Genomic DNA, 21,381 nt, shown 5'->3' on the forward strand with positions numbered 1-21,381 from the left:
GATGATTCCAGGTATGTGTTAGACAAAAAGCTGGTTGTTAAAAGTAATAAATTCAGAGCTTGAACTGACTTTTCAATATGGTTACGTAGAACTTTATGTTTAGTTGATTTAATCATGTTCTGTATTCAGGCAGCAGATGTTTTTAGCTCTTTAGTTTTGCTGTATTTGAATGTAGGAAAATTACCTCCTCCCTGCAGCAGTTCAGGTAGGTGATCTGTATGTGTCCACCCTGCTGAGAGAGCACGTGTTTTCAAGGCTGAAGGAGGGAGCATTTTGGCAATTATTCGTATTATGAATACAATATTCAAATTTCTTGATGTTATTTGGCATAAGAACATGTGCTGCTGCCTGAATTCACATAATAGCCATTTTTCTAAGTGGGTAAGATGCCACATGTCAGATTTCCTTTGTGCACCCAAGGATTCGAGCACAAAATTAGTGCCTCTTGCTGTCCTGCATACCCTGAGCTATGGTGGCATCCAGTCTCAGCAGTGCAAATAACTGCTGTTGTTACTTTTTGCATCCAGAGCTGTGCTGGGATGCCCCTTAAGCCAAAAAAGGCCAAGAGGAGATGAAAAGCATTGTCTTACTTATTTTGTCCTCCTCTGAAATGGAGGCAGCATCAGTAAATGTCAGTTGATGTTCAAGCATAAAAGGGAACCTGAGTGTCTCAGAAAATGTTTCCATGTGACCTTTGTCCAACTAATTGTTTGACAGTGTTTTTTTGTATTCATTTGTCTGTTCATCTATTGATAGAAAGTCTTGAGTCATTATCATTCCAGTGCCAGCTAGTGCTGGGAACGTTTATCTGTTCAACAGATAATTTCAGTTAAATATTACTTCTACTGTAATATAAGTAGTGTGGAATAACAGTTTCTGAAGCAGCTCCAGCAATGGAGCCAGTTTGTAAGACAGTCATCTTCTTTCTGTTAGTTTCTCCCAGTCTTGGGATAGAGGGGGAATTTGCTCAGAATTTTATCACCATTGCTGGACCTCTACCCAGAGAGCTAGTGACTAGATTGTATCTGCAGGACCAAGTCCTCTCTGAGGAAGATCAGGGCCCTGCTGTGGCTGAAGCCCATGATTACCTGTGCCAACAAGATCTTGTGGCTTCTGAACTGCCCCAGTACTTCTCCCACCTTCGTGAGATTGGAGTGACTCATTACAAGATCTTCCTGCCATGGGCACACGTTCTTCCAGAAGGGAATGCCAGGAAGCCGGCTGAAGCTCAAGTGCGGTGCTACCAGGAGCTGCTCAAGACCCTGATTGCTGCAGGCCTCAGGCCAGTGGCAGTTCTGCATCACCAGCGTGTCCCTGGCACTGTGGCTGTGCAGGCTGTGGGTGGGAAAGCCAACGCTTTTGCTGACCTTTTTGTGGAATACGCAGAGTTCAGCTTCCATGTTTTTGGAGACCTGGTCGACGTGTGGCTCAGCTTCAGTGACCTGCCGGAGGTCCTTAAAAGCCTGCCTTATGATGACCCCCAGGACCAAGCCCAGGCCCTGGCTGCCGCTCATGAAAGAGCTTACACTGTCTACCATGAGAAATACGCACCAGTGGGTAAGGAGAATGGGAAGAGGGATTTTTTTAACGTGACTTTTTCACAACTATTTTGTGATGGGGTTAAATGGCAGCTGCTTCATGCAATCTCTGTGAATATGCTGTCGATGCTCTCAGAATTACCTAGGAATCCTCGAGTAACAAGTTCCTTCAAATCCATTATTTCGATAATTATTTTATAATTTATGGGTAATTGAATTTTACTTGAAATTATAACCAAAATAGTTGGGGATAATATATATGTGTATGTGTGTATAGTTATGTTTAATCTTTTAAGCATCAGGGAAGTATTAAATAGCTTCCAGTTAATCTGAGCAGTAGAAACTAGTACTTGAAAACCAAACGTTATAATACTTTTATATGCTTTTTCTCTAAGGGCTGTTGTCCATGTGCTCTTAATTTAAAGATCAGCAGATGCCCCTGATGAACTATGGTCTCATACTATTCATATATCAAACCTTAAATGTGTGGTATAATGAAAGTGGGACTGAGACTTATGAATAATCTTTTGATTCCAGTTCAGTCACCGCATTTTTAAAGCCTTATTACTTATTTCAGTGTCATTGAAAAACCAGGATTGCGTTTGCTACCATTTCAGCTAAGAGAGGAAGATCACGCCATCAGTCAGTGGCTGTGCTATAATCCCTTATGTATGATAGGTGCAGGCTTTTTCATTAAGTCATGATGTGTTCCCAAGATCTAGCTTGAAGAATCAGGTCAAATTCAGCTATCAGCCTTCCACTGAAAAGGTGGACAGCTTTGCAAATGTGTTGACAAAATCCACTTAAACAAAACTGATCATGGTTTAAAATGACACCTCATTTAATCAAAGAGAAATGTGTATATTTAACTTTTAAAAGTTAATTTAAAAGGGTCAAAATACTGTTTAGTGTAAAATGAAAATTATCAACTACAAATTACTTTAAAACTACTCAAATGTAGCCTTATTCTGTTTTTTCTGTTTGTAATGACAAAGTCATAATAATCAAGCTATTTTGTAGATAATAATGTATTTTTGTGTACTTCTTCCTGACCCACAGAGGAAAGACTTAAAAATTCCTGAAACTTACCTCAAAACATGAAGAAGCAAGGCTCAGGAAATCTTCTGTGAGATAGTAATAGTATGAGGATGTCTGCAGTGTCCTTTATTTGGCTTTCCTCATTGCAGACACTGGGGTTTTAAAGTAATTAAATCTTACCTCTGCCTGTGTTAAACAGAACAAGAGAATTTCGCGTCTTCTGTGATGGGTATCTGGGGTTTTCTAAACAGCTGTCTTCCTTGGGCTTGAAGTTTTTCTGTCCCAGGCAGACAACCAGTAGAGCTGGCTGAGTCATTGTTCTTTTCCAGTTTTTAAAATGAACTTATTTTTAAGTCTTGCATTTGTGAGGAATACTTTGCAGTACAGTTCATGCTATTTGGCGATAGCCCTTAGAAATTGCCCAGCTTCCCTCCCACATCACCTGTCCCCTCCCAAGTTCCCAGCATCTCAGCAGCATCCAGCACTGAATGCATTTTAAAAATAACCAGTTTAGAATCACCACAAAGGCATGAAAATTGAAGATATTGCTTATTATTATGCATGGACCCACTGAACAGCTGTATTCAGATCCACCTTCACCTTCCTGCAAGCAACAGTGCTAAGATGTTTATGAGCAGTCATGATAAGACAAGATTCATTGACAAAAACTTGTTGAAGTCTGTCACCTTCAACTCTCTGTTGAATTTGTAGTGGGTATTCTGAAATCAGCTACCTAGGGCACTGTCTGATGTTCCACATCTTCAAAAATTTCCAACTGGTTTTAAAATGACTGCAGTGAACTGAAATTTTTTCTTTGTCCTTAGCATACTACCAATAGACTGCCTTTTTATTTTTTTTTTTTTTTCCCAAAGGTGGAAAGCTGTCCATTGCTTTAGGAATGGATCATGTCTTGGATAGCGCTTTATCAGAATTGCTTTCAATTTCAATTCAGGTAACACCTTAACAGAAATTATTTCCAAAACTATATAAATTTGATTCAATTTAACTTGATTTTAATGTACAGGATCAAGTGAATTGTTGCAAGTTAAATACAATTTTAGCAAGTTGACCAATTAAGTAAAATTTATCACATTAGTCAATTGGTTAGTCTGATCACATGAAGCTCTCTGATTTTGAAAATGACTGCACCATCCTTTCTTGGCTAGTGAGCATTGATTAAGAAATACGGAGACATATTTACTCTCACAATTGGCAATTTTAGCAATATACATGCTTAAATGACAAGGTTTCTGCAAAAAGTGTACCCATTGTAACTTTCTTTGCAAGTCTACTTAATGGACCATCAAAGAAATGGATATTTAATTTTAAATAGCTGCTAATTAAAAAAAATATCTGCTTATTATGTTAAAACACAGAGAGAGCCGTGCTAGAATTGATCTAGTTACCCAGGGATGGCACGACATAAGAACATAATCTCTACAAAGATGATGACATCCTTTCTATAAAGACCAAACTCGGTTAGTAGTTGTCTTCACATAGAGGATGTTGATGTAGGATACAGTGGACAAATAATAGTGCAGGTTTTTTTGCTTGTATTCACGATCCTTCAAAATTTAGTAATAGGTAGGCAGTGTTGTAGGCATGACATTTCAAGGATATAAGCAAGGTGTGGTTTGTAGGGAGAGGAAAGATGTTGTATTAGATAAGCTGACTAAACTAGGACCAAACCTTGGACTGCAAAAAAACCTGGAAGCTTATCAGGTTGTTTCCAGCTTCATCAGCTGATTTAATGAGAGAATACAATCTATTCCCTTGAACTTGATGATATCTGGTGGGATAACGCTTGTTGTTTGGAATGATTAAAGATTTCTGAAGTGGACTTTCCCCAAAGAATTATTGATAAGTCCTGCCTGAATGACATAGTTGCAAAGGTTTCTCTGTGTGGTTAATCGTAGACAGTCTTACTAATTAAAAAATCAAATGTAAATCATCAATATTAAATTAATAAAATACTCCTAGAATTTCATTTAGCTGTTTAAATTTTACTTTGTTTAGGAGGAGAGATACAAAATGCATCTTCCCATACAGTATCCAGTTTGTACTCATTATATTGCCCAGGGCTCCCATATAGCTGTATAGCTTCTTACTGCAGCAATGCACTTCCACAATTTTGTATGTTTTTAATGTACTATTTGCAAAAAATACATTTTACTCCAGGGTGATTCTTTTCCTTTTCTTGTTTCCAGAATTCGGTAGATTTTCTGTCTCTCAGCCTTCAGTACTATTGCAGAAATGAAACGGATTTCTACAGGAAGTTGAATGAATTCCAGGTAACATTATGCACAGTGTTAAATTTTAGCAGCAGATAACAGACCAGAAATAGAAGGAGAATTTAATGTTTCTTGATGCTTGTCTAAACAGTTGTGGTTTGCTGCTAGAGCTCAGACAACAGCTACACTAGGAAATAGCTGCATAGTGTGTTCACTTCTCTGTTGTAAGTCTGACTTAAGAACAGATGCTCAAAAGTGCTGGAAAGGATCATCTTGGTCAGTGCTCATTATTGATGCATTAATGACTAGAGTTGCATAATTCTTTTGTCCAGGACTGAAAAACCTCCCCTCTCACATCCTAAGTTTTTTTATAAACTGTTAGGCTAATACCTATATGCCAGAAGACAGTGTTTTATTCTAGCGTGGGTTCTGCAATGGTGCTACCAAACTTTACAACTCCTTATCAGTCAAGGCAGTGCTAGAAATGTTAATGAGGATGAGTTTGTGAAAGGGTTAGGTCACGCAGCAGTGACAATACCAGTGATGCTAGGGACAGGTACCTGATGCTAAACCTCTGGCAGTGAACTGCATTCTTAAAGTCCACAAGACAAGAGTCATCCAGCAACTGAGTAGCAGAATAAAGAGCTACCCGTGAGACTTGCTCTCTTTAGGGTCCCAGTGTGCTGCAGTTACTCTAAAAATCTGGAGTGGATCGTTTGTGGCAACAGATTCTTCCCATGTAAGTGTGCAAAAAAGGGCATAGTTCCTTGTGCTTTTTCAATGACAGGTTGAACACCAAAAGTTTCTGAGGTTTATGCTTTGATTTGCTGCGGGCTTTTTTTGGATCAGAGAAAAAAGAGGGTGGTATTTAATGCTTACTCTGTTGATCTATGAATTTAACTTTGAGGAAATGTATCACCCATTCTCAGTCTTCTAGGTATTTCCTACTCTATGTTAAAAGCCACAAATGTGAAGAGCATGGTTCTACTAGCTGGCTGATGCTTCTTTTCATACAAGTCTGACTTCTGGTTTTGCAGAATGTCTGGAAGGACGTAGAGATCTTGGTTTTTAGTCTAAAGTTCCTTGATTGTGGTTCCACGGAAGACAATCCCTTCATACCAGTAGCTGCCATTGTCACAGGTGAGTGACATGTTTCAAGAAGAGTTTTTTAGCTAAGCTCTGCATGGCAAATTATAGAGGAAATTCAAAATGTCCAGTCCAGACCACTGCTATTAGATGAAATAACTTCATGGTTTCTTTCATAGCCTTCTTGGAAAACTAAGAGTAGATGGTGAGTGTTGAGGGAGGGGAAGCAGGAAATCTTCCTCAAAGCTTTTCATAACTTTAATCAGCTTCAAGTTGCCCCAGGGGAGGTTTAGATTGGACATTAGGAAAAATTTCTTCACTGAAAGGGTTGTCAAGCACTGGAACAGGCTACCCAGGGAAGTGGTGGAGTTACCATCCCTGGAGGTATTTAAAAGACATGTAGATGTGGTGCTTAGGGACATGGTTTAGTGGTGAGCTTGGCAGTGTTAGGTTTACAGTTGAACTTGATGATCTTCAAGGTCTTTTGCAACCTAAATGATTCTATGATCATTTGTTAACATGAAATTGTAAATGTCTAATAAAACCCCATCATATTTGATCTGAGAAAAATAGCTATTAGTTATGAAAAACACCTCTTTCTACAGGGTAATTGTGTGTACAAGTACTGTCAGGCAGTCCATAGTATCTGTGACTGAGTCCATCACTTACCATTTCTGTGTTTTCAGCTATTAATAAAGAAGAGACACGTACAATTGGGTATGATGTTAACGAGTTCTTGGACTTCTCATCTCAAGTTTTAAGGTACAGGTTTTATCCTGTATATAATCAGATACTATAACAAAATGGTATTCTCTGGAAACCTATGTGCAGGCAGACACAAGGCAGTTTTAATGGTGAAGGCTGCTGTTAATTGCTGAAAGGACTGGAAAGGAATGCCTTTCTGCTGAGCTCTGTCTCTTGCTATTGCAGGCAATCCTCTATCCTACTATTACGGGTAATGTAATCCTCTTCCGTGCTTCCTTGTCCTTGGTTACCCAAATTGCACCTTGAAGCCAATAGTAACAAGTACATTTCCAAGCCTTCTGCCCTTTTCAAGAACAAAATAGTTTAAATTAATTAATTAAATAAATAAACAGACTTTGCTAGGGGAGAGGCCAGTTGAGCCTACAGAAATGTAGGAGATGTCATTGTGCAGGGAGATGCTAAGGATTACAGAAGTAGGATTAATTAGTTTTAGCTTATCCCATGGGAATTCATGAGAGCAGTTGTAGCATGTGAAATCGCTACACACTGCAAGGATTTCGTTTGCACCTTTGGTGTAGCTGTAATGAATGATGAGAATCTACCTGTAAAGAAATGCATTAGATATGTAGCTCTGGAGCCACTCTGCGGTTAGCTTACTGCACTCCACCTGCGTCTGCTAGCTGCGTGGCAGAAGGCTGATTTGATCAATTACAAAGAAACTATTCCCTAAATGGCTTATGTGAGCTGAATGGGAAGCAAACGATTCTTTTATCCTTCATGTTTGCAAGTTCTGTGGCACTGGCATCCACCTTTAACTTCTTTTTATTCTATTTCCAGCAAAACAAATACTCTACAAGAGAACCCAGATGCCATTCTTGCCCCTCACTCGTCCTATCAGACAGTTTGGGAAACATTTGCTCAACAGTCTGAATGGGAGAGAGATTCTCTTCTGCAAGATGTTTTCCCAGGTGGCTTCCTCTGGGGCATATCCACAGGTGCCTTCAACATCGAAGGAGCTTGGGCAGAGGATGGGAAAGGAGAGAGCATCTGGGACCACTTTGGACACGCAGGCCATGTCTACATGAACCAAACAGCAGACATGGCATGTGACAGCTACTATAAAACCAGCTATGACGTTTACCTGCTTAGGGGTCTTCATCCCCAATTGTACAAATTTTCTGTATCCTGGCCTAGAATTTTCCCTGCTGGCACCACCGAGACCGTCAACTCCAAGGGTGTTGATTATTACAACCAATTAATTAATCGGTTGCTAGAGTCCAACATTGAGCCCATGGTGACTCTGTTCCACTGGGACCTCCCACAAGCTCTTCAGGTTCTTGGTGGCTGGCAGAATGACAGTATTATAGATGCTTTTGTAAACTATGCCGACTTCTGCTTTTCCACTTTTGGGGATCGAGTCAAGCTCTGGATTACTTTCCATGAGCCTTGGGTTATCAGCTACGCTGGCTATGGCACCGGAGAGCATCCTCCAGGAATCGTTGACCCAGGAGTAGCATCTTACAAGGTAGGGACATGGGAATAACTAGGATCCTGCAGCTGCTGTCACTGTTGTTTTTCCTGTGATGGTTCCATACTTTATGTTCAAGCCTAATGTGGCCTCTTGAGACAACTATAAGCTTGTTGGATTTATGATACCTGCCAAAAATGGGTTAGTTAATGGATGCTAGATGTTTTGATTTTATGTTTCTATTTTGAAAGCTGGTGTTGATGGATAGCCAGATTTTTCTGCTTATTCCAAAACCTACTGCAGTCTCTGGCTATGTTTATTTGTTTGGTCAAGGTTTCTTCTTTTGAATGGAGATGACATTCTCACATGGCAATAATCTTAAGATTCCTTGTGCAAAACAGTGTGACGCACATTTCTGTGCTTTCTGCCCACAGGTGGCTCACACAATTCTCAAGGCTCATGCCAAGGTCTGGCACCTGTATAATGACAAATACCGTTCTCAGCAACTGGGAAAGGTGGGGCTGGTTCTGAACTCAGATTGGGCTGAACCCAAGACTCCAACCAACCCTGAGGACGTGAGGGCATCTGAGAGGTACCTGCAGTTCATGCTTGGCTGGTTTGCTCACCCTGTATTTGTTAATGGGGATTACCCAGATATCCTGAAGGCTCGGATCCAGGAAGTAAACCAGCAGTGCTCCACAACAGTTGCACAGCTGCCTCTGTTTACAGAGCAGGAGAAGTCCTGGGTGAAAGGGACTGCAGATTTTTTTGGTCTTTCCCATTACACTTCCTACCTGGTCAGTGCCATGACTAATGGGACCTGCACACCAGGCTACGAGAGCATCGGGAACTTCTCCTTGCATGTAGATCCTTCTTGGCCACAGACTGCCTCTTCTTGGATCCATGTGGTCCCTTGGGGATTAAGAAGGCTGCTGAAGTTTGTGTCCCAGGAATATACAGGGACCAAGATCCCAATTTACATAGCAGGAAATGGTATGCCAACGGAAGATGGAGGGGATCTTATTAATGACACTGTGCGAGTGGATTATTTCCACCGGTACATCAATGAAGCTCTAAAAGGTATGGAGAATTTTTTTTTTTTTTTTTAATAATGTCAAATAGTTATTCTATTCCTTCCATGGTGGGTAACTTCAAAATATTGCCACTTGTGTAGTGATACGAGGTCAGCTGCCTATTGTGTATCTAGTGTGACCACATATGTGCTTCATATATATGGATTAATGTAGCCTGGACCCTAAACATCAGTCCCTGTGTGACAACCGTGTTCATATACTTCAGTTCTGCTGAAGATGATTTCCCTGTAGACAGGCTCTTGCCTGGTGACATCTCGTAGATCAGGACTGAACTGTCTTTACTGATTAAGCAGATCTACCTGAGAGCATCCTGTATCATTTCAGGTTAGAATTTTTGGGGAGATATTTATATATCAATTGTTTTGAGCAAGGTTCAAGGTGTGCTTGTATCTTGGAAAACTGTATCAGTTGCTGTCGAAATAATCTTAGTAAACTGGACTTCCGGGCAGGTGTAGAGATTTGAGATTTCAAATAGAAATTTCACTGATACTGTCTTGAGATACACAAATCCATGCTGTCAGGAAAACTTTATTAAATATGCTGTATTAAAAAGGTTGGTGATCAGTGTACAGCATTTGATCTTCTTGACCTAGTTCTCAACATACTGATAGAAGTCTTAAGAAGAGCTATGGAAAACACAATTTAGCATTGCTGGTATGCCTCAGCAGAAGTAAAGAAGATGGACTGCATATGGAAAGTGAACTTTTCTGGAATGAGAGAGAGACAGTGCTTTTTTGTAGGCAGTGTGAGGAAGGATGCTGGACTTGCCTTTGCTGTTCTGCTAAAAGAAACTCTCCTGTGCTCAGGGAAGATAGGCAAGCACTAAATAGGCTTGTTTCAGTTTAACTGTAGTATTAAATTTAAAAGTGCACCATGTACCTGAGTTGATGAAATGTGCTTGAAAACAAGAACACAGGGAAAGGGATACCAGTGGCGTAAGTGTCCTGTACACTAATACCTCCTTTCTCATGCATTTTTATCACTAAGCATTAGACCAGCTCCTGTTGTGGAGCTGACTGCTTTTCTTACCAGATACTCTAATTGTTTGGGGGTTTTTTGCCTAAAAGACCATTTGTATATGTTTGACTTATCACACTTGTACCCTCAGTTGTGGAGCTTGTGTTGTGTTGTGCTGTGCTGTGTTCAGAAGTTGTTCCAATGAATGACAGTGTCTTGTACTGTTTCTGTGACAGCGGTGAAACTAGACACAGTTGATGTTCGGTCATATGTGGCTCGATCCCTGGTTGATGGCTTTGAAGGCCCGGCAGGGTACAGCCTAAAATTTGGGCTGCATCATGTGGATTTTGGAGATGGCAATAGACCAAGGACTCCCAGGGCATCTGCTTATTTCTATTCCAGCGTTATTGAAAAAAATGGTTTCCCACCTGAAGTCTTGGACAGATTTTCTACACCAGTGGTGTTTGACCTACCTGTGCCATCAAAGCTGCCCAGTTTACCAGCATCAGAAGTTCCCTCCAAGGCAAAAGTCGTCTGGCAGAAGTTTTCATCCCAAACAGATTTTGAAAGGGACATGTACTTTTATGGGACATTCCCAGAGGACTTTACATGGGGTGTGTCTTCCTCTGCCTACCAGGTAGAGGGAGGTTGGAATGCTGATGGCAAAGGACCCAGCATTTGGGATAACTTCACCCATGTCCCAGGGAATATAAAGAATAATGATAATGGAGATGTAGCTTGTGATAGCTACAACAAGGTAGAGGAGGATATTTACCTGCTGAGAGCCTTAGGGGTAAAGAACTATGGTTTCTCTCTGTCCTGGTCTCGAATTTTCCCCAGTGGAAGGAACAACTCAATAAACAGCCATGGAGTTGACTACTATAACCGCCTCGTTGATGGACTGGTTGCAAACAACATCACTCCAATCGTCACTCTCTACCACTGGGACCTGCCACAAGCTCTCCAGGACATTGGTGGCTGGGAGAGCAGCGCGCTGATCGACCTGTTTGATAGTTTTGCGGATTTCTGTTTCCAGACCTTTGGTGACAGGGTGAAGTTCTGGATTACGTTCAATGAACCCCAAGTCATTGCCTGGGCTGGCTATGGCACTGGGACATTTCCACCCAACGTCAATGACCCTGGCAGTGCTCCCTACAGGGTTGCCCACATCTTACTGAAAGCTCATGCCAGGGTCTACCACACGTACGATGACAAGTACAGAGCGAGTCAAGGAGGGGTCATTGCCCTGTGTCCCAACATTGACTGGGTTGAGCCAAAGACACCAAGCGACCCCAGACACGTAGAAGCTGCAGACAGGTACCTGCAGTTTTTGGTGGGGTGGTTTACACACCCGATTTTCAAAAACGGGGACTACCCTGAGGTCATGAAGTGGAAAGTTGGGAACAGGAGTGAGCTCCAGGACCTGCCATCGTCTCGCCTACCAGTTTTCACAGCGGAGGAGCGTGAATACATCAGGGGCACGGCAGATGTTTTCTGCTTCAACACCTACACCTCCAAAATTGTAACCCATGCAACAACCCGGTTGAAGCCCTTCTCTTACGAGTATGACCAGGAAGTTTCAGCAAAGACTGACAGCTCCTGGCCTCCCTCAGCTATTACTGACCATCGGGCTGTGGCCTGGGGCATGAGGAGGCTACTGAACTGGATCAAAGAAGAATATGGAAATCCCCCAATATACATCATTAAGAACGGGGTGGGGATAAAGACCAAATCGGATGTTGATGACAATACCAGGATATTTTACTACAAAACATACATTGATGAAGCTTTAAAAGGTACTAGTGTTCGCTGTTACTCTGGTGGTGGTGTGTGTTTCCTCTCCTAGATTTCTGGTTACTTTATTCCTTCGAAGAGTAGTTTCTACAAGTGATTAATATCAGTCTTTAAATATTCTGAACACAATATAAATATAGTGTCTCTTTTTATGATCTCCTTTGCATGGCCATTTGTACTTTGTATCCTCCAGCTATGCAGAGTCTTCTTATATGATCTTAGTTGGCCAGTGCCAGCTTTATGAAGCTAGAAGCCTGTATATGCTTGCGTGTAAATTCCTTGCAGTTCATTTAATATGTGATTATACCACTGATGCTCTTCCATTTGTTTCTGGTCTTTCAGCTTACAAATTGGATGGTGTTAATCTGAAAGGATACAATGCTTGGTCTTTTATGGATAGCTTTGAATGGTTGAATGGTTATGAGCCAAGATTTGGATTGCACCAGGTTGATTTTGACAATCCCAACAGGCCCAGAACGCCAAAGCGCTCTGCTGTGTACTATGCAGAAATCATCCGCAATAATGGTATCCCATTGCCAAAAGAAGATGAATTTTTATATGGAGAGTTTCCAGAGAACTTTTGGTGGAGTGTAGCGACTGCAGCATATCAGGTTAGGAAACTGAGATGGACTCTTAAAGTTTCTGCAGACAGTTAATTCATTTTGGATGAGACAACTACAGCTTTTGTAACATTAGGTTTTACAGTAATTGAGGGTTAGTGTAGCAACTGCTGTAAAAGGGAGGAGCTTGGAGATAAATATTTAAGGTCATGGTTATACCACAGGAATTGAGACACAGCAGCATGGACTTCACAAGGTCCAGCCAACGTGGGGTAGCAGGTGAACTGAAACGGTGCCTGTTCTGTGACATTGTACTTGTCTCGAGGCCCAGAAGGTCTTACTAGTTGGGTACAGCAAAACTATTGCTATTTCTGGTCTTAAGCTGATAAGTCAAAATATTGTGTGGTGCGAAAAAGACTTAACAGGCTGAACCAAGACCTAAATTTGGGGTTTACTAACAGTCTTCCCCACCCCATCTTCAATTGCAGATTGAGGGAGGATGGAGAGCTGATGGGAAAGGACTTAGCATTTGGGACCGATATGCTCACACCCCCTTGAAAATCGGCAATGATGACACTGGAGATGTAGCTTGTGACAGCTACCACAAGATTGAGGAGGATGTGGAAATGCTGAAAAGCCTCAAGGTGTCTCACTATCGCTTTTCAATCTCCTGGTCCCGTGTTCTCCCAGATGGAACCACCAGATACATAAATGAAATGGGACTGAACTACTATGAAAGGCTTATTGATGCTCTTCTGGCAGCTAACATTATGCCTCAGGTAACTAGAAATGGTAACTTTCAGGTGACTAACAAATAGCAGAACCCAAGCCTGATGTTCAAAGCACATGCATGTGTTCCCATCCATGCCCTCTTCCACAAAGAAGCTGTTTTTCATTGTGTTCTGCAAGGAAACATGTTTTTTACTTAAGCAAATGAACTGGGAATGTAGTGATAGCCTAGCAGTTACTACCCAGAAGGATCACTGTAACCTTACTGTTTGCTGTTTCCAATTACATTCTTATCCCTCATGTACTTGGAATTGGATTCTACAAGGACCTATGCAGTGATCTTTCCAGGTACTGAGGCGAGGCTGACCAGCCTGTAGTTCCCAGGATCCTCCTTCTTGTGCCTTTCTTGGAGATGGGTGTAACATTATTCTTTTCCCAAAAGTCAGGAAGCTCCAGTGATCAGCATGGTTTGTCACATGTAACGGATGGTGACCTCACCACTGCATCAGCAGCTCTTTCAACACTGTTGAGTGAATCTGACCTGTCCCCACAGACTTGGACACATGTAGCTTTTTTCTGCTTCTACCTGTTGCTTCACCACAGCTGGCTGTCCCTGTCCCTGCCCCCACCCCCCCACCCATGCTGGTACGTGTAGGGAGTGCACGTGGCTGCACCAAATGCTGCATAGATGTGTATGCACACCACACAAGGGGCAATCCAGGAGTATCCACACAAGCATCAGATCATGCCTGAGCAAACCTGTGCCTTCATGGCAGTGCTGCAGGCTGGCCCAACAGATGGAGCAGCCCAAACAGATGTTCTGTTGGACTGTATTTCATCTGAGAGTCAGTGCAGGTGCAGCAGTTCTTCACTGATGAGTTCTTGCTACCACAAAGCTGTGGTGGTTTGTGGTAAAAGCTTCATCTTCCATCAGGCAGCCCCTAGAGTTTGAGTCATTTTCCCATGTCCTAATGAAACCAAAAGACTGGCAAAAAGGTATTTTATGTGAGTGCACGAGTGATCACTACAGACTCAAACACCATTAGGAACAGGAAGCTGCAGATCAAAGCGGAGTTTATTTACATTCATAAATGAGGCTGGGTTACTGTCCTTATTTCTGAAAGTAAGAGTGACTGATACAGTCCTTTCTGCCTTTCCCCACAGGTAACTCTCTATCATTGGGACCTCCCACAGGCACTGCAGAATGTCGGTGGGTGGGAGAATGATACTATAGTTCAGAGGTTTAAGGAATATGCTGAGCTCCTTTTCCAGAGGCTGGGAGATAAAGTGAAATTTTGGATAACCCTCAATGAACCCTACAACACTGCATATTTGGGCTATGGCGTTGGTACAGCCGCTCCAGGTAAGACTGCTGGGTGTAACCTCAGAGCCTTCACAGCACCGAAGGCACAACTCTGTTTTATGCTGCAGCGGAGTAGATGCTAGGGGCTTGTAAAGCAAGGAAGATGGTGTGGCGGGGATAAATGGGGTTTGGACTGCTGTGGTGTGGTGAACAGGTCCTTCTTGCACTTCGCCTGTCACCTCCAGGACCCGTCCTCCTCCCAGGACCCGTCCTCCTCCCACTCCTCTAATCCTCTCCTGTTCTGCAACCTGCAGGTTACACTTGTTGCCTGGAGCAGACCCCATTTCTAGAGCAGCTCCAGGGGCTGTGGGGAAGGGTTAAGTCTGGACGAGGGCCAAGCTCAGGCAAGGGAAGGGGAGGGATGAGAGCTGGCCAGAACACACAGCTTTCCGTACTGGCAGCAGCTTGTTGCCAGGGCTGGCAGCCCCTGTCCTGCTGCAGAGGGAGGAGGGGGCAATGCAGGGTCCTGCACAGCCTGCCCACTGCAGCTGTGCCTTCAGCTGTCCCTGCCTAGGCAGCGATTTCAGGCCAGGGCTGGGCCTGAGGGCACCAGGTGCTGCACATTTATTCATTTGCTAGCAGGCAGTGCTGGGTGTCCTGGGTGTTAACTTGGGAAGCAGCCGGTGAGAGAGCTGGGAGCTGCTGTTCCCACTGCCTGTGCTGTTACTGTCTCTGCAGGCGTCTCCATTCGGCCAGGGCGAGCCCCCTACGTGGTGGGGCACAACTTAATAAAGGCTCATGCGGAAGCCTGGCACCTCTACAATGAGACCTACCGGGCAAAACAAGGAGGATTAATCTCGATCACCATCAACTCTGACTGGGCAGAACCAAGGAACTCCCACAAACAGGAGGATGTTGATGCTGTCAGACAATTCTTGCAGGTACAAAGACACTACTCACAGCTCTCCTTGCTGCTTCTGGGTTTGCTCATGGTGGCACTCCCTTTCTGGGTGCTGGAGATGCCCTGAACCCTGGTCAGCATCTCGCTGACAGAAAAGGATGAGCCAGAAGCATCGCTGCAAGGAAATGTGTCACCCTCTTCTGGTGGCTGATCAAGTATGCAACAGAAATGAGACAGAATATGGTTTTAGTGATAAAAGCTTATTGAATTTGCTGCCATTATATGGGCATCCCCGGGTATCGCCATGTGCCTGTTTGTTATAATTCAGATAGAACCTATAAAGCAGGGCATGAAGGAGTAATGGTTGTATCTCTTGGTTTGATACAGAATTTATCCTTCTCCCTTATCTCCTGGCTTAGTTTTTTCTAGGTTGGTTTGCTCATCCCATTTTCAAAAATGGTGACTATAATGAAGTGATGAAAAAGAGGATTCGGGAACGCAGTCTGGCTCAGGGTCTGAACCAGTCCCGGTAAGAGCCCAGGCACGTGCCTGCTTTGTTTGTTTTGGTTTTTTTAATTGCTGTGCTGTTCTGATAAAGTGCAAAATTTCAATTATTATTTTGCGGTCACTGTAAAAATCTTACTGTATCCTTACAGGAAAACTCTAGCATACATTTTGCCTGCTACCTGTCTTCTCTTGCAAACTAAATTTACTAATATAACATGTCATTGGGGTAGTAAGTTGGCAGCTGAGAGGAATATAGTAAATGCTCTACATTAGACACCTGACAACCATGACAAATGTGTTTTAACTTTTCTTGAAACTATATACTGAACTTGAGCACTGAGAACTCGTTGGTCCCTCCGAATCACATTTCTTATTTTCTATTCCCATTAATTGGGAATGGATTAATCCATTAAAATTGTGGTAGCAGCGCTCCATCGTGAATGTTTGCCCTCTTCTCTCCCTTTCCAGGCACATGTAAGGAAAGCACTTTTTTCCATCTTCACTTTAATAGCAATTTAATGGGGCAGATTAGATCTGGGGCTATTCCTGACTGTTCCTTTCTGAAAATGTGAAAGACCAGTTGTTTTGAAATGAGGGAGACAGTGGAAGAGTCAGCCCATGCTTTGCAGCAAAGGCAGGTCTTCTCGAGATTTGAATTATGCTTTCATATGTGCCTAAAACACTTGCGTTCTTAGGCACTTTTTGGGTTCGTTATTTCTTCTCTGGCAGTTGCTGCCATTAATAAAAGTGTTGCTTTATGAGGTAACATGCCCAAGCATCTCATTCTGTTCTGTCCTTAGTCTAAGACCACAGACTCCCAGGCATCACCGAATTGCCAGGAGCACTGGCTGCATTTTCAGCAGGGGTTGCCAAGGGCACCCGACTCCCAGAATTTTCTCCCTCTTCTGGCTAAAAGAGAGCCGAGACCTCGCTCCTTGTTCCAGGGTACCCTGGATGTCCCTGACTCCATTTCTTACTCCGTGTCGGGCTGCAGATCCCCAAGGGGGATGCTCTTTTCTGAGGAGGCCTGCCTTTTGAAGGGAACTGAGCACTCTGGTGTTAAATGGTAGAATCTACACACGCAGCCAAGTTCCCAGTTTCTCCTGGGTTTTCCCATGGCACCTCCCCTTATGCTTGTGGTGCTGGTACCAGGGATACCAGTATCACACATGGAGTGTGTCCAAAGTTCAGTTTTTCTTGTTTCCTCTGTAGAAGCCAGAGTTCCTGAGATGGCACTGTATTGGCCTCTGCCATGACCTACCAAGCACTACGCTGCCACCCAGAGAAGAGCTCCTCTTGCAGCAGTTACCTGCTCCCCTGCTGCTGTGAAGCACATGCTAGCGCCGTGGCTGGCTGCCACCCTCAAGGCGTGCAGGCAGGAGTGGTGTTTGGGGGGGCTCATGCCAGCTCCCCTGAGCGGGGACACGACCCCCTGGCTGACACCGGCTGCTGGGAGCCACCGTTTCATGCTTCTCTCGGAGGGGCTAGTCATGTCTTGCAGGGTGGTGGGCTGAGACAGGCCACTTGTGAATACCGCAGCTTGGGGTCTCCGCAGGGGTCTGGGGAGCACATGACAACCAAAATGAATTATCACCGATTCCTTCCAGTGCATTCCTGACTGGTCAAATGCTGTTTCTTGTCTTACAAAGCAGGACAACGGTCACACTTCTTGGTTTGACCATGAGCAGGACCTCTAGCCATCAGGTGTCTCTTTTCTGGTCAGTGAAAGGTCTGTTCCTCTCGTAGGGAACATCAGAGCAGGCAGCATGAATTGCATTGTCTAGCAAAAGCTTAGTTTATACAACAGGATGGGGGAGGGCTAGAAGCAAAAGAAGGGGAAATCCTTGGAAGACTTAATCTGGGGGGGCGTTCATGATTTTCTCTATTGTCTATTGCAGGCTTCCAGAATTTACTGAAAGTGAAAAGCAAAGAATTAAAGGCACATATGACTACTTTGGCCTAAATCATTATACTACAGTTTTAACATACAAAATAAACTATCCTGCTGGTGTTCAGTCATATGACTCTGACAGGTAAGGATGAATGTAAATTATTGGTAAAGCAAAGTACACACACCTGGAGCCTGGGCCAACTGTGCTATGTAAACTGATGGCAAAGAGAGCTGTGAGAAGGTATTTTAAGCTGTTATAACCAATTCTAGGGGAAATATCCCCAGGCAGTACCTGTGGTGCTGTTACTTTCTTAAAAGTCCAGTGACAGCCCTTTTTTTTTTTGCAGACCTGATGATAAATGTGATTGTTAAAAACAGAACAAAGAAAATTGGAGGATCTGCTAAAGGAAGGAGTTTGCACTTATGAGGCTACCAGTCATTTGGGATCAGCTGTAAACAGTATTTATTGTATTTCTTGCCCCCAGTCTGCAGTTTGATTATCTTGGTTTACAGGTGCTACTCCATTTGCTGTTAAACAGTTGTTAGTTCCCTCACCACATTCGCTAAATGTAAGTTCAAACTGAAATAGCTAAGTCACTTACTTCATGGTTAAGTATACATCAGTTAAGACTTTATTTAGATACAGATTTCTTTCCCCAGCTTCAGAAGGTAGATAATAGCTTACTATTTTTCCTGATAAGAATTAAAATAATGGTGGGACTACACATGGGGTGAACATTGGCTGTTTTCTGAAACGTTTCCACAGAGAATATGTGAAATTATTATACCTTCCCTTTGCTGCTGCATCCGAGCCCCTATGGTTTAGCCCCATGGAAGGACACCGGGCTCGGTCTTGCATTCCTGTACATAGGTGTAAATGGCAGTTTTGTGTGTGCAGGCCCTGCGTTACACACTGAACAGTAAAAATAGTATCGAAGCACGAAGATTTGGAGCTAACATCACATCCTTGGCCATAGTTGATTTTAAGCTGAATGTGATTATAAAGCGAAGTATGAGCATTGTTTTCTAGAGGCTTGCGAGCACCAGCACCCTCAGGCCACTGTGCGTTCACCGGTTTGCCGCACCATCACCTCTGGCTCAGTTTTGTACAGAGCTCAGCGCGGTATTTCTCAGCCCTGCAGCAATGAGGTGCCAGGCACAGCCGCAGGCACATGGGACTGGTCCCTTGATCCATGGGACTGATCCCTTGATCCGTGTGTCCTTTCTGCAGGGGTGTAGCTACTGTAACTGACCGCAGCTGGCTGGGTTCTGGTTCTGTCTGGCTAAAGGTGACACCCTTTGGTTTCCGAAAAATCCTGAGATGGATAAAAGAAGAGTACAACAACCCTCCCATTTACGTCACTGAAAATGGGATCTCAGAAAGGGGAGCCTTCCGCTTCAATGACACTTGGCGAACACATTACCTCCGGAGCTACATTAACGAAGCACTGAAAGGTAAGAATGACTTTTTAAATCTGCTCAGCCAGATCTCTAGAGAGCAGCAGTTGTCTGCTCTCTATACACAAGTCTGATGTGTACAAAGCAAGCTGTGAATCAGAGCCAAAAGACCACTGCCGTCACACTTGCAAGCTACACACTCACAGGGGCTTATTCTGTATCCACTTCGGAGAGGCTCTGGGTTCAGCAGGGACTGCCCACAGGTAGGCACAGCTGCAGGGAAAGGGGATCGAAAGGAAGAACCGACCCTGAGTTCAGCGGGTAACTGCAGCTCCCATGTATAGCAGCATCTGGCGAGAGAAGGTGCTACTGCTTACTGAGGAACTACTCTGACAGCTACTTTGACTATTGCTGTGTCTAAAAAATGTGTCTTTGTTTTTTTCTGGTTTGGTTTTCTTTTTAAAAAAAAACCAAACTGGTTTCAGTTACAGCAGTGGTGAAGCAACACGGGGGAAGGGCTTTCTCAGTTGGCTTTTTTGCCAGCCAGATGTTCAGAAAGCGCTGGTTTACTGCCTTTTAGCAGCCAGGCCCCACAAGCACTTGTTTCAGCACTTTGATGGCAAAACCAACACGGCTAAAGTGGCAATAACCTCACTGCACTTGTCACCCTGGTGGGGTGGAACGTCCTGGAGCATCCTTGGGCCACCGCTGGCCTGGTGGCGCCACCCCCGGTCACCCATCTGCACAGCTAACCTGTTCTCTCTGGTCCCCTTAACAGCTGTGGTGCTCGACGGTGTTGACTTAAGAGGCTACACTGTATGGACGCTGATGGACAACTTTGAGTGGGCAGTGGGCTTTGATGAGAAGTTTGGGTTCTATCACGTGAATTTCACAGACCCCAACCTGCCACGCCGCCCCAAGGCTTCTGCCAGGTTTTACTCACAGATCATAAACTGCAATGGGTTTCCAGACCCAGCAACAGGCCCGCATCCCTGTCTGGAAGTGGAGCCTGAAGGTAAGCAGCGCAGCACAAATCGTGCCTCTGTGTGTGTGTGCGTGCACGTCTGATTCTAATCCCAAAAGATTTCCTTAATCTACGGTCTTTAAAGACAGATCACCCTATTCTGCACTATTCTTTTTAAGGGCTCTAGTAGTGCACTGACCAATCATCAGTCTTTGTTATGACTGAAGATATTCCTGTGAAATTGTATCACTTCTGCATGCAAAACCAGAACAATGACTAAATTTTGTTATAGCACCAGCTACATGCCTGTCTCCAAGATGCTGCAAAAATGTTATTCCGTTCTGCTTTTTTCTGATTAACAGAACTGCCTAAGCTATTTTCCAAGCCACACACATTCGGTATTCTCCCACCGCTTTTTCTAAACAATTCTGAATATATGAATCCATGTTGTGGGCGAATCTTTTGTCATTTATGTTTTCTGAACTAGAGGAGTACACTGAGCAGCAGCCCGGGTTAGCGGGGGCTTTGGGGATGACCATGGCTGCCAGAGAGCACTGGCCTCTCCTGGAGTCCCAAGAAGGGCACAGTCAGCCTTCGTTGTGCCTTTACCCGGAGCTGGAATTGTGCCAGTCACCGATGCCCCACCTGTGGCTGCTGCGCTGAAAGCCTTGCAGAGGCTGGGAGCGGCAATGCACGTCTGTGCATGAAAGCGTTCACCCCAGGCTGCCTACTAATACCTTCTCATTGTTTTCTCCCCCCCCACAGTGGCACCAACAGACATCACACCAGGACCAGCTGCCAGCGTGCGCTTTTTGGGATTAGATTTAACATCACAAAATGCAGAAATAGCACTGTACGTGCTTTTTGCTCTGTCAGGAGTAGGAGCATTGGGCTTAGCTCTTTTTGCATACCTGTATGCAAAATCATCCAGACAATCCCCTAAACAACCACACATGAAACTTAGTAAACTGTAAAGTTTCTACTTGAAGTGTTTGTTTTTCTTTAAGTTTATAGTACCAGGGAAGGAAACCCAGTGCTTGTACTACTGGCAGCTTTGTGCCTTGCCTTAGTGATGGCTCCTCATCATTTTGTTGTTCACTTACTAAAAGAGAAAGGGTTTTTTTTTTATAGTAAATGTCTCTCTTTTCCCCAGGCATTGATGATTTGATTTCTTAAGGGCAAAAGTAAAACAAAAGGCTTATTCCCACCTGCATAGA

General features: G+C 43.7%; 1 protein-coding gene across 1 annotated transcript; it reads left to right on the plus strand.

Moving 5' to 3' along the window:
• Nucleotides 1-893: 893 nt before the first annotated feature.
• On the plus strand, nucleotides 894-21,146 carry LCT (lactase). Its single transcript, XM_040602778.1, has 17 exons — nucleotides 894-1,557; nucleotides 3,449-3,528; nucleotides 4,784-4,867; nucleotides 5,845-5,947; nucleotides 6,580-6,655; nucleotides 7,436-8,123; nucleotides 8,501-9,146; nucleotides 10,354-11,913; nucleotides 12,254-12,522; nucleotides 12,960-13,250; nucleotides 14,365-14,563; nucleotides 15,242-15,444; nucleotides 15,824-15,933; nucleotides 17,810-17,944; nucleotides 19,034-19,257; nucleotides 19,979-20,215; nucleotides 20,930-21,146. Exons 1-17 carry the CDS (start codon nucleotides 894-896, stop codon nucleotides 21,136-21,138), a joined length of 5,778 nt encoding a protein of 1,925 aa, XP_040458712.1. The 3' UTR covers nucleotides 21,139-21,146.
• Nucleotides 21,147-21,381: the final 235 nt, after the last annotated feature.

This window comes from Falco naumanni, chromosome 8 (assembly GCF_017639655.2).
Source record: "Falco naumanni isolate bFalNau1 chromosome 8, bFalNau1.pat, whole genome shotgun sequence".
Taxonomy (NCBI): Eukaryota; Metazoa; Chordata; class Aves; order Falconiformes; family Falconidae; genus Falco; species Falco naumanni.